This window comes from Pterocles gutturalis, unplaced genomic scaffold (genome assembly GCF_000699245.1).
Source record: "Pterocles gutturalis isolate BGI_N339 unplaced genomic scaffold, ASM69924v1 scaffold11628, whole genome shotgun sequence".
NCBI classification, from domain to species: domain Eukaryota; kingdom Metazoa; phylum Chordata; class Aves; order Pterocliformes; family Pteroclidae; genus Pterocles; species Pterocles gutturalis.
Window position 1 is genome coordinate 50,618 of NW_010118148.1, and position 16,574 is coordinate 67,191.

A 16,574-nucleotide genomic window follows, 5' to 3' on the forward strand; every position below is an offset into this window, starting at 1 on the left:
ACAATTATCAGAAATGTATATTAAAGGCAAACTCCTAATAATTAGCTATTTTTCTCTGACTGGTGCTTTACCACTTTGATACGGCCAGCTGACAGACTGGGGACCTGGGAATAGGAAGCCTAATCACTTGCCAAATATCCCATACCAAGTGACATGACCAAGCACTGTTTCTGAACAGCTGAAGATCTGTTTTCAATCTGTCAAATGCCAATGAGAAACACCTGGAGACCTTTTTTTGAAGGCTTTCTAAGACCTTGAAAAGTTTGGTTTTTTTTGTTTTTTTTTTTTTTTAATTCAAGAACAGCAGCACTTAAAAAACCTCCTGCTCTCCAGCCAGGCTAGGATACACTACTCTATCAATTGATAACTCATCCTTAACAACTGGTTTAAGACACACTAATGGTCTAGTTTTGACTCAAGAGTAGACACAAAAACAAGCTACATCAGACTACAGAGGTTGGAGGATAACCAAAGCATTTCCCATTCACATGAGAAAAAAGACATTTCTGGTGCTGGCCACTGAATTCTGGGGTTTTTTTCCCAGCCTAAAACTTTTGCATGGGACAAACTTACCTCAAACATGAGCTCCCAGACTAAGCAATAAATAACTAAAATGCAGAAACAGTTCCCTTCCTGTGATAAAAAGCCACTGCTAAGCTGCTTCAGCGAGCCATGATATGACAACTATCTCCTCTTCTGTGCCTAATGGTGTATGAAAAGTCAGAACAGCAAGAAGAAAATGTCTTGTAAGAAAAGCAGCTAATTCCATTTAATCCCATGTACTAACAGAATTCTTACCTTAAGTATCTCCTCACCTGCCTGAGGAGAACTAAGGCATGGAGAAGGACTGGCCAAAGAGATGTTAAAAGAATCCTAACTATACCCATGCTACACTGAAGATTTTCCAGCAGTAACAGAAACACAGTGGATCAGATGTCAAATCACAACTACATGTTTTTCTAGTACAACCACCCACTAGTTCATTATGAAAAAAAATATCAATTCTGTGTCAAAGCTACAGCAAAATCAAGGTTCTGGAGTGGATATGTATAATACTCTCAGAAGTACCTTCATTTTTACATTGTTGTCTGCAAAATACATAATGGAGATGTCAATAAACATGTTTTTGAACAAAGTTTCCTGGTTCCTTTTTCAGGTGCCAGTCTCTCTCACAATTTTTTGTACAGAGAATTTTAGTGAAGACTGGACACTCAGAGAAATTGCCAAGAGAAAAGGCTCCTGTTGGAAAATATCAACAATTCAAAACTTCTGATGACCCAAAGCTCCTGAAGGAGCACTTCTCAGCCAGACACCAGCTATGGCACAGAAAACTAGTTCTGGATATCAGAAACCAGCACAACTGGAGCTTCCCTTTTTGTGTCATGTTTAGTTTTTCTAGTTCATGTTCCCTGAAGCTTAAAACTAATGGCAAGTTGAACCCCTCTGGTGTTCCCCTAAGTTTCTTTGTACAGTCTTGACATGGACAACCCACACTACCTCCCTCCCCAACCACCTATGGGGTCAGGATTCTCCCAACTCAGAGCCCTCTGTACTAAAGCTCTATTCCAAGTGGTCAAACCTGAAACACCATTTAACAAAGGCATTTCTGACTTCTTGAAAAATTAACTTGGACAAATCTGCATGTATCCCCCCCAATTAAGACACTGCATTCAATCAGTTTTCATTTGAAAACTAGCTCTTTCCTCCAGTAATGCACTTTAATGGGGTTACAGTTGCCTTTAGTCGTTTCCTATAAGGAAACTGGGCTACTAGATACCGGGTAACACCAACCTTGTATTAATACGAATTTTGCACTATAACACTTAACCATGGCAGAAAATCTCTCCTTTGAGACTTAACAAGAGCAACAAGCAATACCAAATGCCTTGCTTTCAGGGTGTTCAGGAAGAAGCAGCACTCTTCAACATACAATTTAAAAGTCTCCTGAGGAAAAGGAGAAACCTGTTCTGCTGTCTACAATGAACATACCTTATTGCACTTTAGTTCCAAGACATCCACAGCAAAGTTAAATTCAATTTAGTTACGACATCCCTTTCCCCTTTCGAGGATTTTATTACAAACCCATAAAAAGTACTCGCTGCGTGTGGTTTGGTTGTCAGTCCTTCTGTTTGCTAAGTGTGTCCACACAGCCCCTTGTATCTCATTTTCCCAGTAACAGATACGCCCAAACACTACAGCATAGCCTGCCTCACTACCCCCAAGCCATGAAATATTCTGTCTCTATAGGGACTGTCCTCACTGGAGGTCTGGGAAGACAGGGTCTATTTGCTCATTTTCAAATGTTTCAAGAAACCACTATGCCTTTTTCATAAACAGAATACCACAGGGCTTCCCGACTTCCTTTTTTATGGTGGGGTGGTGTTTTTTTTTTTGAGGTGGAATTAAGAAATTAATGTCCATTCATGAAATAATTCCAGAGTGAAATCCTGCAGGCTGTGGCAGGCAGAGTCCCTTTTCAACAGCATTAACATTAGTAACTGCTTCAAAGGTCTTGCCCATTTGACACCCCCTAAACGACAAACATGGTATCTGGGCATTCAGGTATCATGGTTTCTGCAGCTCCTTCAGTCCGCCGCTGATAGAATACAGACATTATCCATATCTCCTTCAAATAGGGGGATACAAATAAACCACAATGCCATTCTTCTGCTTCTGAAAAAGTAACAGCATGGTATGCAACAAGAGTTCCTGTGTCGTTTCTCGCAGCTGGTAGCGCTGCAGAGCTGGGTGAAGGGCTCCCTCAAGAACTTGTCATGCGAATGCCAAAAATCTCAGGGTTTGTAATTCCTGACATATTTAGATGAAAGGCGCTATAGAGCTTTCAAGTCAAATATTTTTAATTAAACTTCAACATACACAGGCAAGTAGAAACAAGTACAAACATTAAGCAAAGCTGGTTGATAAGGTTACATTATCAAACAACAATCATCTCAATATTCCACATTTAGAAGTCCATAATAATCTCTTATACTTCTCAGTTACTCTTAATATGAATAAAGTTGTCTATCTTCCATTCCAATTCTTTTGTTGTTTGTATAACCCACGGGCATTTTTTTGTGACAGGCTTTTCAAACAAAAGAACTTGCCAAATCTTTCTTCAAGCTTTTCAGATGAAGCAGCAACTCAGGTTTTCAGGAATCACGATCGCTAATAAGATACTGCTTCTAATCCAACAGGGAACACAGATTTTTATGTATGTTTATATATGTGCATTTACGAAAAAAGCTCATTGTGCAGCCTTCCACAGAGACAAAGATTGGTGTGTTCTTGGTGCAGCATAAGAACCAGCATTTTCAGGCCTTTGGGACAGACACACATCTCTTTGAGCATGGCAGGCCATTTTCTGGTTAAAGAGAAATCAACCAACAACAAGAGATGACTGAATGATACAGAGGTTTTAAGATTTCCCATAGAACCTCCAACTAAATGAAAAACACGTTCAGCACATATTTCACATGATCTTAAGAGATTTAAGGTTGTAGCTGGTACAAACCTGTTCTTCCAGGACTAAAGACACTTCTAATATATTTACTTAAGGAATTCAATTGCACTTGGTACTGGTACTGTTTAATGACAGACTGATCACAGAGAGCCCAAAGAAGACCACCACAAACAGCCAAGGTGTCAGAAAACATGCACTATCATGAGGGAGTGAAGGATATCAGTGCTCAGAAACAGTTAAGAGATCTTTAAAAAGAGAGGCAGCCACAAAGAAGGATATAAATTCTTTTCCATGTCTCTTGAAGTGTAATACAAATGGTCATAGATTCAAAATCACAGCAAGAAAATGTGGTTTGGTCACTAAGAAAATTCTCCGAAATGTACGTTAGACACTGGAATAGATGGCCAAAGAAATCTCCAATAATGGGATGTCAGAAAAAGGTTGGGCAAATCTGTCAGGAATGTTAGAGTTCATTCCCCCTTCAAGACAGAATATATTATTTCTTTGGTCCTTTCACTCCTATTTTTTATAATTTTATGCTCACATTTTTAAGTTATTATTATTACAGTCTTTCTTCCCAACAAACACTCTACAGTCTCCCTGAGTTTATTCTTAAGAGTGTTTTAGGATTGACTTCAGGCTCCTCATCAAGGCAGGCAGATCTCAGTTGTTTTCTTAGTAAAGTATACTAGTATGAGTACTCAGCAAATACACTGAATTCCTATATGGCTCTGAAGACATGGCGCACAGACCATAAAGCACACTGGATCCATCAAAAGATATCTGGGCCTTCATTAAAAAAACCTCAAAAAAAAAAAAGTTAATTTGCTAAACACTAAGCACTGCCTCCTTTCCCAAGAACATAACATTTAAAGGAGTAATTAACATGTAAAACTATTCTATTAAACATGTAAAAGTATTCTATACTGCCATACCTGCATGAATTACAGGAGTATGAGAAAGGGATGGGCATATAAATACTGGGGTGGGAGTTAGGGGGAGGATTTGTTTCAAAAAAGCATCAACAGACAAAATCACTATTGGCAGTACCTAAGATATGTCACCTTGGTATGCAGACTTAGTCTGACACACAGGAAATGCTGAATTATTTTCTACTTCCCTTTTCCTTAAGTATAAGAAGCCATAAGTTAAGGCATCAGGTAGACTGGAAAAATTAAAAAAAATTCTTGTCATTTATTAGTATATAATATAATAATATAATTAGTAATTCTTACAATTCCATAGAAATACTTAAAAGGCAAAATCCTCTCAAGAAAGAATATTGTGGGAACAGATGAAAGGCCATTTTACCTTTTTAAGTAACATGGGATACTTCTACCTGGAAGTTAGAGATCCTCAGTAGTACTGCAGTGCCCAGCAACACAAATAAACAGTTAGAAGCTTAGACTGGGAAAGACATTGCCCTCAGAAGAAACCATTCTCTCCTGACAGTATTCGTACACCATAAATCTCTCCAATACACCAAGTATATCTCCTTACCTGTTACACAAAAACATCACCAGCAACATACCACCATTTAATCCTGGTTCTATGGATGGTCCTAGTAAAACCAGAACAGTCCTTGCTACCTGCTCCTGTTTTAGGTCAATTTGCTCTAGAAAGAGTTAGTATGCGTCTGGCCTCAATCAGCTTCTCCAACTGACAGCTCTGCTCACCCTGTACCATGGCAGGCAGGCTGAAAGAGAAGGGACTTTCCAAGTCTTTACCAACATGAATCAAGAGAGCTTTGAAAAGGTCCCTGAATTGTGTCTAATCACAAGCCATCTCACTAGTACACGGGTATTCAAACATCTCTGCACAGATTGAGAGAAATGGCAGGGCTGCTTAACCGCAGGATTGAGTCAGTGTACATAAATAAGAGACCCCAGCCACCCCTTCGGCCAAAGGCAGGGAATTAGAGGAACATTTGTCTTTTGCTTTACATTTAGGGTTGAAGCAAAAGTTGTGAAAATAAATAAAACACATGGAACGACTAAACACTAGAAGTAGAAAATAAATGTGATCTGTGATCTTTATAGCATTCAGAGTCCAACCAGCTTTCAATTCTTCTTTAAAATCCTGTCAAAATAGACAAGATTGGCGCCCCTGCTGCTCAATTTTTGTCTTTTTTCTTGTGTGCTCAAAGAAACAGTCATAGATTCAGCTTGTCACCAACTGATAAAAAATCAATCAACTATCTTGATCAGTGTTAAACAGCTAATTGCAATGCTTGCTTTTACTCTTCCAGAGATGGAAGGAAAACTTCCATGGCAACATAAAAAAAGTAACAAAGACTAGATGTAAAGAACCTGCTTTACCTTGCTAAAACCTCGATATCCAAAAGCTAAGAACTGAGCAAATCTGCTTCTGTACACAATGAAAGAAGGGTTACACGCACATTTAATGAAGCTAATTGCTCTTTCTTAGCATCAGACTTATCCAAAACAAATCATTTATGGTTTTCTGAACTAGAGCATTATGATAAAAACTATTTCCTTGTGAATGCTACAGTGGGAACTGATAACCATTTGTTACAATACAGTGGTGACTGGCATTGTTTTGTTTCACCACACAATAAAAGTTGTGCATGATTGTTTTATTCAATTATTCATGAATAGCAAATCTGTCATACCTCTTGCAGGCCACTGGGATTCCTGCAGACATATTTATATATAAATACTTTTAGCCCAATAGAATCAATTTCTTTTAACTTCTTGTACTTTACTCTTCTGTACTTAAGTTATCATGTCTGAGGAATTAGACAACCTCCAAGCCAGGTTGTTGTCAGCTCCATGTAGTCAATAAGGCCCTTTATGTTAATATTTTGAAAAACCACATGGTCATTACGTGGTTCACAATTTTAAGTGTATTTAAGTTTTATGAGCTGTAGAAAAACATTTATAAAAAGCAGTTAAGACTTCGGCATTTCAATGTCCTCCCCATTTCTACAGAGTAAAACCTAGCCTCCAAGGCCTTGTTTAGTCCCTGTCAACACGCTGTTCACTTCATTACAGACTTACAGCAGTTCTGCAAGTTTCCTTAATGCTCTGAATAATTTAAGAAGCATTCTTCCAAAAAAGCCACCTCCAATGTACCACAGCATTAAACCACATCACATCCTTCTTTCTTCCTTGGCATAAACCTGAGGGCAGTTTTCACACTGACAACACAATCTTGCTATGTCCCCTCATCTCAGTTTCTTCAGAGCCCTAACAAATTAACTTGTCTTTTCATCAAGACAGAAGAAATTTGTTCGAGAGAGTTCCTAACCAAAGTCCCAGATCTTAAATATGCACACTACCATCAAGACCAGCATTGTGAGTCCTCCACAACACCGTGCTCAAGGGACACTCTGCAGATAATAGACCCCTCATCAAAAGATAAGGAAATCTCATTTAGATGCAGAAGTGAAATGCTAACATTTTAAACCCAGCCTGTAAAAGAAAACATCCCCCTCCAATATACCACCGAAATTAGTTTCACAACACACTTCCCAAGAAAATAAAAACAATCTTCCCTTGAGTACAGAAACCACACCAACGCCAGCACCTGCACACAACTAAATCAGGTGGCTTCAACTACTAAATAAGCAGAGCCTAGCTTTTCAACTGTGCCTTAAAAACAGCGATACAAATCCTTTTCTCTGACCAATTATCAGACCTATCAACCTTAAGCAAAAGGAGCTCAGTTGAGGAGTCTTTCAGACTCAAGCTACAACTTTAAAAGAGTATTATTTTGGTGTGATTTCAGTGATAACTGCCTGGCAGTAAAGAATTACAGGAAACAATAATTTCTGAATAATTGCTAATAACTTACAGTTCTGAAAATATAAAATACGGACTATAAGGTCTGCTAAAACTGCTATTTCCCCCATCAGCTTAGACCCATTTTTTATTTTGGGATTACACAGAATGAAACACACAAACAATGACAACACACACACACCAGACGAGCCTTGGAAACTTACCCCTCCTGACAACTTAATCACCCTGACTTTGCTGCCGACATGGGGCCCATCTGCACTACCACTGTTTGTCCGCTGCACGACAGTCCTTTTCACGCCAGGTTTCAGTTCCTGGGGCCTTGCTTGTACTGAAGCCACTCGAGCAGTCTGTGTCGTGGGCGGCGACGCTGCAGCCGGTTTTGTCTGTAAAACTTTCTGCGGCGCCTGAGGCTGACTGGGAGGTACTGTTCTCGTCTGCCTCAGGTGCTTCACTGGCTTCATCTGCTGCCCTTGATACTGCATATTCGACCCCACCTGGGGGAAATCTGTGGGCTTGGGCTGGATATCTGGAATTACTGAATCTTGCTTTTTCACAAGGAGTCTGTTTTTCACATTTTGCCTGGTCTGTAAGCCAGAGTGGGGTATGTAAGGGCTGCCGTTGGTGGGGTACTCAGAGGAGTCATCCTCCTGCTGCATGTAGGACTGCTGCGTAGAAGGTTGCTGCTGCTGCTGCTGCTGTGCAATTCTTTCGAGCAATTCTCTCTTTCTAGCACCAGCCTGCTGCTGCCGTCTCAGCTCCTTTTGTTTCAGAATTTCTTCTCTTAGACGCTTCTGCTCTTCTATCTTCAAACGATACAATCTAGTTTCTTCATCTTCATCGGGATACTACAAAGGAAAATACAAATGAATTTATAAAATTCTCAACAAATGCCCAGCTCGGTCAAAACAATATTAAATTGTTGTTTCAGATGTTGTCAAGCTGTAACTTTGAAGAGCTTTTTATGTTATCCCTGATACCAAACTAAGGCTATTAGTGAAGTGTATCTGCTAGTAAGGTTTATTTGCTATTCATTACAAACAGCTCAAATCTGGTTTAGGACTTAGATATACTACTTCCTAGAGAGAAAGGAAAAAAAAAAAAGCTTTAATACTGGCCAAGAAATCTTATCAGAATACTAAAAAAAAAAAAAGAAAAAAAAAAAAAGAAGTTTTACAAATTGGAACTCATTTAGAAGTTTCTAAAACCAATTAAACTATTAATATAATTCAAGATATCAAAATATGTTTCAAATGGAAAGTAACAATACGGAGGCAACCCACTGACACATAGGTTTTATCTTGCTCTTTTCTGACAAAGTAACAAAAGGTAGGGTGGTAAATGACCTGAAAGGCCCTGATTAGAACTATTGATTTTTCTCACAGAATTTTCAGCCTGATCTCAAACTCATTTGTCACACAATAATTGGTTATAATGAACAGCACAAGTCAATCTCTCTGACCTTGAACTCGTGCACTCTCTTCAGAATCAAAATGTTGCCAAATGCAGCGTTAGAATATTAATGGTATATAGGGAATGCCTTTAATATTCCAGCCCTGGGCCCTTCTGAAAGTATTACACACCATCAAATAACCTTTCTAAAGATTCTTCAACTATGGCAGAATGGGTTCTTATGAAAAGCTGTATAAAAATGGATAAGTCAAGGAAATGCAGATTCTCATCATCCTGGAAAAGAAATCAAATTGCTCTTGTGATACAATCACATATATTTTTCAAAATTAGAAAGCACACTTTTTCATTTTTTTTCTTTTCATCCATTTGAAATATGAAGTTAGAGACTCAGAGACTGCTTACAAATGGTAATGAGCACAACATTCTACTCAAAATATATTAATAGCCCCTAAAAAAAACAGGCTCTCAAAGTAACAATACTTTGCATGTTGGTAAATTACAGCATAAAGAATGCTAAAATGTTTATCAAAAATAAGGAATCCGTGAGGAATAGTGATTTACCTTGCAGCAATTGGGTGCAAACTCTTTGTCAACACAAATGCCATTTTTTGCACATATATGATCCAAATGTGAAACTTTTTTTTTTTTTTTAAATTCAAGTGCTTTTATTCCTGGTATGCCCCACAATCCTCCTCAACCCAAGAAAAAAAAAAAACCTAACAGATTCAACCATAAAGTTGGTTCACAGATATAAAAATCCAGTAGAGTCATATTTGTACTCATAAAATCCAGATGCACAAATCCTGAACACTTGTTTCCTCCAGTCATAACTGCTGCTTCCCGGAGTGTCTATAGACAGTGATTATTCCAACAGTTACTAAAAAATAGCTGCATCCTAGAATTCCAGCCTGAACAATGGCTAAAATAAGACCTCAACAAAACTGGATTTTTATTTATTTTTTAAATACGGGCTATAGTTCAGGGATGAGGTCTAACACTGGTCCTTTTTACGAGAATGCTTTATATACCAAAAGGTTCTGATCTTCCCCCATACTTTTCAGTCTACGATGGCGGTGATTAATGACTGACCACTGTAACAACTAGATTACAGGTCTTTGTTGACAGACAGTAACAGGAATGTACTTCTACAGGAAGAAACTCAAATATTTAATTTTGTACTGAAAACTGGAGATGCTGGATTTTAGTAAAAAAAGCATACAACCCTTATGAAATACAGTGAAAGGATAAGACCCATAGATACAGTTTGCACAGGATGAGAAAATCCAGATAAGGTCCAGATTGGAGGAGGATGTGCTGTTCTGCAGATCCTGATGCAAAGAATAAAATTTTCAGTCATTTTCAGAGACAGTAAACATCTCACACTTATTGAAATTATCCAAACAGAAAACGTGTTTAATTTAACTTAATGAATTAGTTTATTCATTTGCTTTGCTTTACATCAGAATATTCTAAATTTTATCTAAACAAGTTAGATGGGTGCCAGTGAGCTGATACCAAATTTACCACTGGAGGCAGCAGATTCAGAATGGCAGCAAAACTCCTTACTAGGATGAAAACAGGGGCAGTCAAATCCTCTGCTGCTCAGGTTTAAGGGCACCTCGTATATACCATAGAGCGTGGGTGTATATAAATATATATGTACGACCTGTAGTATATATAAATGACCTACAGTACGCAATAACGAGCTTCACCTTACAGAACAGGCAAGACAGTATATCGGGTCAAGATGGAAGCAGTACACAATGCCTATTGCTAATGATTTTCATCATCATCACCGAAGAAGAATCCCCCCCAACCCCCCCCCCCCAAAAAAAAAACCTAAAAAACCCAAGCATATTGCCCGAAAAAGCAACAACATCCTGACATCCTTCATAAAGTTGTCATAAAGTTCACAGCTTGTGTTTACAAGTTTGCTGCCAAAAGCAACATTATCTGTAGGCGAAGCAGCAGAAAACTTTAGAGCAGTCTTTTTCTTCAATAAACTATTGATGCTTCGCACTTTTTCTGTAGAAAGCCCCAACACATGAAGAAATGGTACGCTGTATGCAGTTCCTCCTTTTACAGGAGGCTACAGAGCACAAAAGGCCAGAGATGCAAATCAGTTCCCTTGGTTTTGTGAGGTGGGGTTTTTTCTGTTGGAGTTTTGTTTTGATTTTTTTTTTTTTTAAGTGGAGATTCTCATTCATCTTTGAACAGTTCTTGAACACAATTTATTTCACTGTACTTTGAAGGGAAGACCAAGCCTTAGGTATAGGTTTTAATTCCGCCTCAAGGTCCAAAGCAGCTTTGATGGAAAGTGCCAAAAGAAAACATTACAGGCTGCTTTTCTAAGTCTAGCTGAAGAGCAGCAGTAAAAGAAGCAGCAGTCTTACATTATTCTCCAGGATAACTTAGAATGGCACTGTTGACTGAGGAAAAGATAGCAAAGACATGCTCTAAAACAAGGGATTAAACTTTTTACTGTAATTTAAGTCCTAGTATCAGTAGCTTGCTTTTCATACAGTGAATTTAAAAAATAAACCACAACCTCACCTTTTCAGAGGTCTGCAGGCTTTATGACGAGTTAGAACTAAATGCAGAGTCATAAGAACCACATACTCTAAGTGTTCTGGTTTGCTATCAAAGAACAAAAAATGAATCACGCAAACAGGCTCATTTATGTCCCTCAGTAAAATGAGCCAAGGACAGACCAAGCAAAATGGTTTGATCTGTGGCATAAAACACTTATCTATTCAGAAGGTTTATCTTTGTTTCAGTTGTAACATTACAAACAGAAGCGGCTAGAATAATTTCTCCAAAAATTCATGATAAGTCTTTGTAAAAGGCAAGGCCAGACCTAAACCACATCATTTGGCTGCTTGTGTTCAAAAGCACAAAATACCTTAAATAAAGGCACCTACATACTCCCATCACACGTCACATTGCTGACAACATCAGCTCCTGAACCCTACAAAGGTATGAGGCACCCCACAAAACAGGTGCTGTACATCTTGGACAAGCGGGGAGATAATTAAGAACAAGGTTACAAGGTCCTCTGAGAAGCACACTGCCCTCTTGTGATCTTCCACATGGAAAAAGACTGTGATAAGAAGCAGGTTCTAGACACAAGACAGGAAGCACCGCTATCAAAATTTAGAAATCAAGCCTACCTTAAACTGTAGAAAACACAAATTTAGACATCTACAATTTTTCGGTCGGTAATTCCAAAAAGATCAAAAGATTTTGATACATTTGGTCTAACAACTTAATGCAGCAACTATTTTCCATATTGCAAGCAACATAAAATCCAGCAACCCAACTTCAAAATTTACTGGATTTGGGAGAATGGAATGTGAAGGTTTTCTTTCAGTATGTCAGAGACATTAATTGCAATATAAGTAGTAATATCAGTACACCTACGATTATGCAGTGCTCTGCTAATCTCTCTACAGTTCTGAGCTCCAATATCCATCTCTTCTAAAGAGACTGACATCACCTTTCTATATTCTCCCCTTCTTTAAACTCAAAAATGATTCATATTGCCTTAACTCCTCTTATCCTAAACTGACCTCAACATGAGCAGAATTAGGCCCACAGTCATCATCCATACTTTCCAACTTCATTGACAAAATGATTTTTCAGAATGAGGATATGCAAATTTAGATCTTGGAGAATAACAGCTATTCTAAACAGACAAAGGCATTTAAAGTAAGTATTCTGCACACTCACAGGAATGGGAACACAAGCATAGCATTAGTAAAGCAGAAATATAGTTTTTAATCTCCTAGTCACTCAGGTTGCAAACCTTTCAAATATCTATTTTGAAGGTGAGCAAAACCTTTAATAGCCAATATTGCCATTTTTTGGGTGCTTCCTGAGTGATAGGGCATTCATAAATATGGCCACTGATTCTTCAGGAAGAAGGATGCAAAGAAAAGTCTTCATAATTTTCCAGTTGAAGACACTTGCAAAATAACCTGCCCAAGTCAGTTATGAGCAATACAGCTAGAAAAGATGACAGAACTTAACTCTTTCTCGCCTCCACAGAAAGCGAAAGAACAGGATGAAGTTAGCTAATTACAAGAAAAACACACAAAAAAGACTGGGAAACATTATAGTCTGCCTAAGGAGAGGAATGTAATAACCTACAGCAGTGAACAATATGATTAAATGCTTGGAAACGAACATTACCAGTGCAGCAAACGTGTCTGTAGCAGTGACAATAAGCTGCACCAGTGAACAAGACTACTGCAGGCAGCTGAAAAGGGAGAACTGCTAGTACGCTGCAGCACAAGGCTCTATTTCAAGTCAGCTTTGAAAGGAGAAGGGTTCTGTGCACACACACATTCACATGCTTTTCTAGTACTTGCCCAGTGTATCTACAAAGGCTTTACTTTTATGATTAATAATAGAAAAAATTAGGAGACCTGTTTTTTTCCAAGGCATTTTTTTTAAGCCTGTTTTGCAAAAACTTACATAAAACAGGTATCAAACTTTTCTCAAAGTTAGTTTTGACATAGAAATAAAAATAAGGCTTTATTTGTAAAACATCAAGAAGTCACACAAGTAAGATTAGCTAGTCTTATAGCTATGTTTGTGAAGATATGTTAAACACTTAAAATGAAGTGAACAAGATGACTGCTTTGAGGTGTTTTTTTTTTGTTTGGCTGTTTTTTTGTTTTGCTTGCTTGCTTTTGTCAGGTTTTTTTTTTTTGTTCATTTGATTAAGAGGAGTGAAAAAATATTAATTCATTTTTCTAAACACTGACAGATATTTCAGAATAATTTTCATATGACTACACTATAGAAGAACTTTAAGATCTTTTAGACGGGGAGACCTGTAGCTGATTTGCTTCAAAACTTACCTTAATAATGGCCTGAAAGACAGACCCTTCTTGACTTACATTGCATTTTCTGAGACTTAGATTATCCCAAGAGACTGAATTGAGGGGAAGGGGATTACTTAAATATTTTTTTCAAAAAAATCAAAATTAAAAGCTGAAAGGCTGAAATAACCATTTTTTTTAATTTCCATTGAAAACCAAGTGCACAGGAGGTTAAACACTGCAAGCTATGGGTTTCTTTTGTGCCTCATTTGTGAAAATTAGTTATGACCATCCCTAATTCAAGAACAAGATGAAAAACTAATCATGAGCAGCTTAAAGGGCACAATTAAAGCTCTCGACAGTTGTTGAAGAAAACCTGGTCCCTGAGACAAGATTCATGGTTAACTAAACCATAAAGATTTAGAATTCTGCTCAGAATAACCTGGCACTCAGAAATTATACAGGGCGCATTCAGCCATCATGTTCCTCTGGTACTTCTTGATGTTCAGGATTAACAGCAGCATGAGTGCAATCCTACCCACTCTCAGATTAACAGTGCTCATGGAGAGTCTCCTCTAGCTTCCAGCAGAATCTGTGCGGAGAAACAGTCATCTCTTCACACGGCATGATCCAGTGGAGCCCAAAACACTGGCATCTCATTTTTTGATTGTGCAAAGTACTAGCAGAGAAAACCACATAATTTTCTCCAAAACTGAAAACTTAAAGAGTATACCCTATTTTCCCTCACGCCAACAGGTTTCACAAAAGAGAGATTTTCCTCTTCAAGAGCAAGCAGCTCCATGGACAACACAGCTGCAACTCCCTGTATGACTGCTCAAAAACCCTACAGGAGCCTGAACAGCCTAAAGGAAAACAGCATGAGGAAGACAGCTCTCCAAATAGCCTTCCTTTTTCTGTTTTGTTTTGGTTTTTTGTTTTTTTGGTTTTTTTTAATTTTCTTTGGAGTCATACAGCATCATAGTAAATGAAAGAGAATAGTCTTTCTGACTCGGAAGAACCTGGAAAAAAAGGATCATAACCCTGGAAGATAAAAATGGGTACAATGGGTATTTCAGAAGCTTGTATCATGCATGACCTTTACTCAACCTCTGCCTTTTCACAGTAGAAATGACAACTCCTCCTGCAAAAGAGATTCACCACAGCCGTACCAACCTTCCAGACTTTTTTTTTTTTGTCAATGCAGACTGGTTTTGCTATCACATTAAAGAGAAACATGCAACTCAGAAGGGAGGCCTCTAGTGGCACCAAAAAATATTGGGTGAATAATACATTAAGTGTGCTTGCAGTTCGCAAGTCAGACTGGAAAAGTTTTTAAAAGGTGGGAGATTTTGTTTCTTCTTGTTGGCAGTTTTTTTGGTGGGGCTTTGGAGGAGTTTTTTGTTGGTTTTGCTTGTTTGCTTTTTAAAAAAAAAAAAAAACAAACCCTTACCTCTGGTTCAGATTTTACTTCTGATTTTGCTTGGCCCACTGGTGTAACTGTTCTAGCTTTCATCTCAGGTCTTCCCTGTGAGTTTCCAACACCAGCTACAGACTTGGTGGCAGACATCGTGCTGGTAATGGGTTTGACCTGAGCGGCTGGGGTAGAGGTTCGCCTGTTGTTGCTCATTTCCATAGCATGTGATGGTGCTATCGGCAACTCCCGCAAGTTACTATTTCTTGGAGCAGTTGACTGTAGCTGCTGATTTGTACGCTTGACAATATTTTGTGATGGTGTACTCTGAAAAGCAGAAAAGAAAAAAAATGCAGACTTCCACTACAAACCAGACCGAAGTGTTTCTCGTTTCACATTTTCAGGCTCTAGTTGAGTTTGGGGAAAAAAAAGCTTTTCAAAGAGGCACAACATTTTCAATGTGAGAAGAAAAATAACAGAAATTAGAACATTTAACATTTAATTAAAAACAAAATTGAATCTCACTTGTTTAACATCTTTCTCAGAAATCAGCTTCACTGTGTGATTTACTTTCCCAATCAAAGCGATTATTCTGAACTACAGACACGTTGTCCTGAACACTGCTACAGACTGCTGTGCTACCCCAACCTACCAAGCAACAGAATACACTGCACAGGAGCAAACTCGCAAGACATGAGTGACACTACCTGTACCAAAAAGCTTATTAGCAGTGGTACAGAGAGGCCTTCAAATTGAAAGACAGTGTCAGAGAACTGGGCTCCCACACAATCACACGTTATCAGCAATTTTAAAATCTTATTAAGCAAACCTATCCTCCAAAAACCCTCTACCGCCTGTTCTTGGGCAACTGCAACATCTCTTATTGGACCCAGATCAAGAAAAACACTGAAGACTGGAGGAGAAAAAGGGAAAGATACATACATCCAAAAACAGCACATGTATGATCAAGGCAGAAAAGGAGCAAAATATGGTGAAAGAAGGGAACAAAGGAGGAAGGGAATAAATGAGACTGAAAAGCCATACCGGTTTTGAAACTTGTGCTTACATCCCTGCGACTCATGCAAAACCACACAAAGCAACACTGACGTATGTGCTACTTACATGCCTCGGCTTCATCGGACCCTGTCGCGGCTGACACTGCATCCTGTTGTTATTTGGCTGCTGCTGTGTGGTCTGTATGTGAGGCCTGAACTGTGGCTGGTTCATGGGCATCAAGGGCTGTGGTGGCCCTTGGAGATGATGATGATGTTGCTGCTGCTGCTGCTGCTGCTGGTGATGGTGTTGCTGCTGCTGCTGGTGATGGTGCTGCTGAGGCTGAGGTTGTGGCTGGGGCTGCAACGGAGGATGCAAGGGACCCTTCACATGAAGAAAAAGATTATTTGTTTTTAGTTTCCAGGTAATAAATTCCTCCGGCCTCCCAAGTGCTCAAAACATCTGTAAGCAGCTACGGACCAGGCTAAACCAAAAATATTCTGAGTAAAAACCAGACTAACAAAAGCTGTGCAAGGCAGTTTTACACTTAAATCCATGTAAGTCAAGAGCTGAAGGGTAAAAAGATGAACACAAGGGTTCCTGCCCTCTGCCCCGTTTTCTAATAACTTTTAAACTTTTTTTTTGTTTGTTCAGGTTTTATTATTTTTTTCCCCCCAACATCACCAGACTTCAGCATTTCCCCACAT

The 16,574-nt window shown here is 38.7% G+C and overlaps 1 protein-coding gene across 1 annotated transcript in view; it reads right to left on the reverse strand.

Annotated features, from left to right (window-relative positions):
* The window catches only part of LOC104463667 (RNA-binding protein 33-like), a gene marked incomplete at its 5' end in the record, with an annotated part of 35,886 nt that extends 19,635 nt beyond the window's left edge, over window positions 1-16,251 (reverse strand). The window contains 3 exons of the mRNA XM_010076089.1: window positions 7,431-8,072; window positions 14,914-15,201; window positions 15,997-16,251. Of these exons, the coding sequence (XP_010074391.1) occupies window positions 7,431-8,072; window positions 14,914-15,201; window positions 15,997-16,251 (1,185 nt within the window). The remainder of the gene's footprint in view (window positions 1-7,430; window positions 8,073-14,913; window positions 15,202-15,996) is intronic.
* Between the last annotated feature and the right edge of the window lie 323 nt (window positions 16,252-16,574).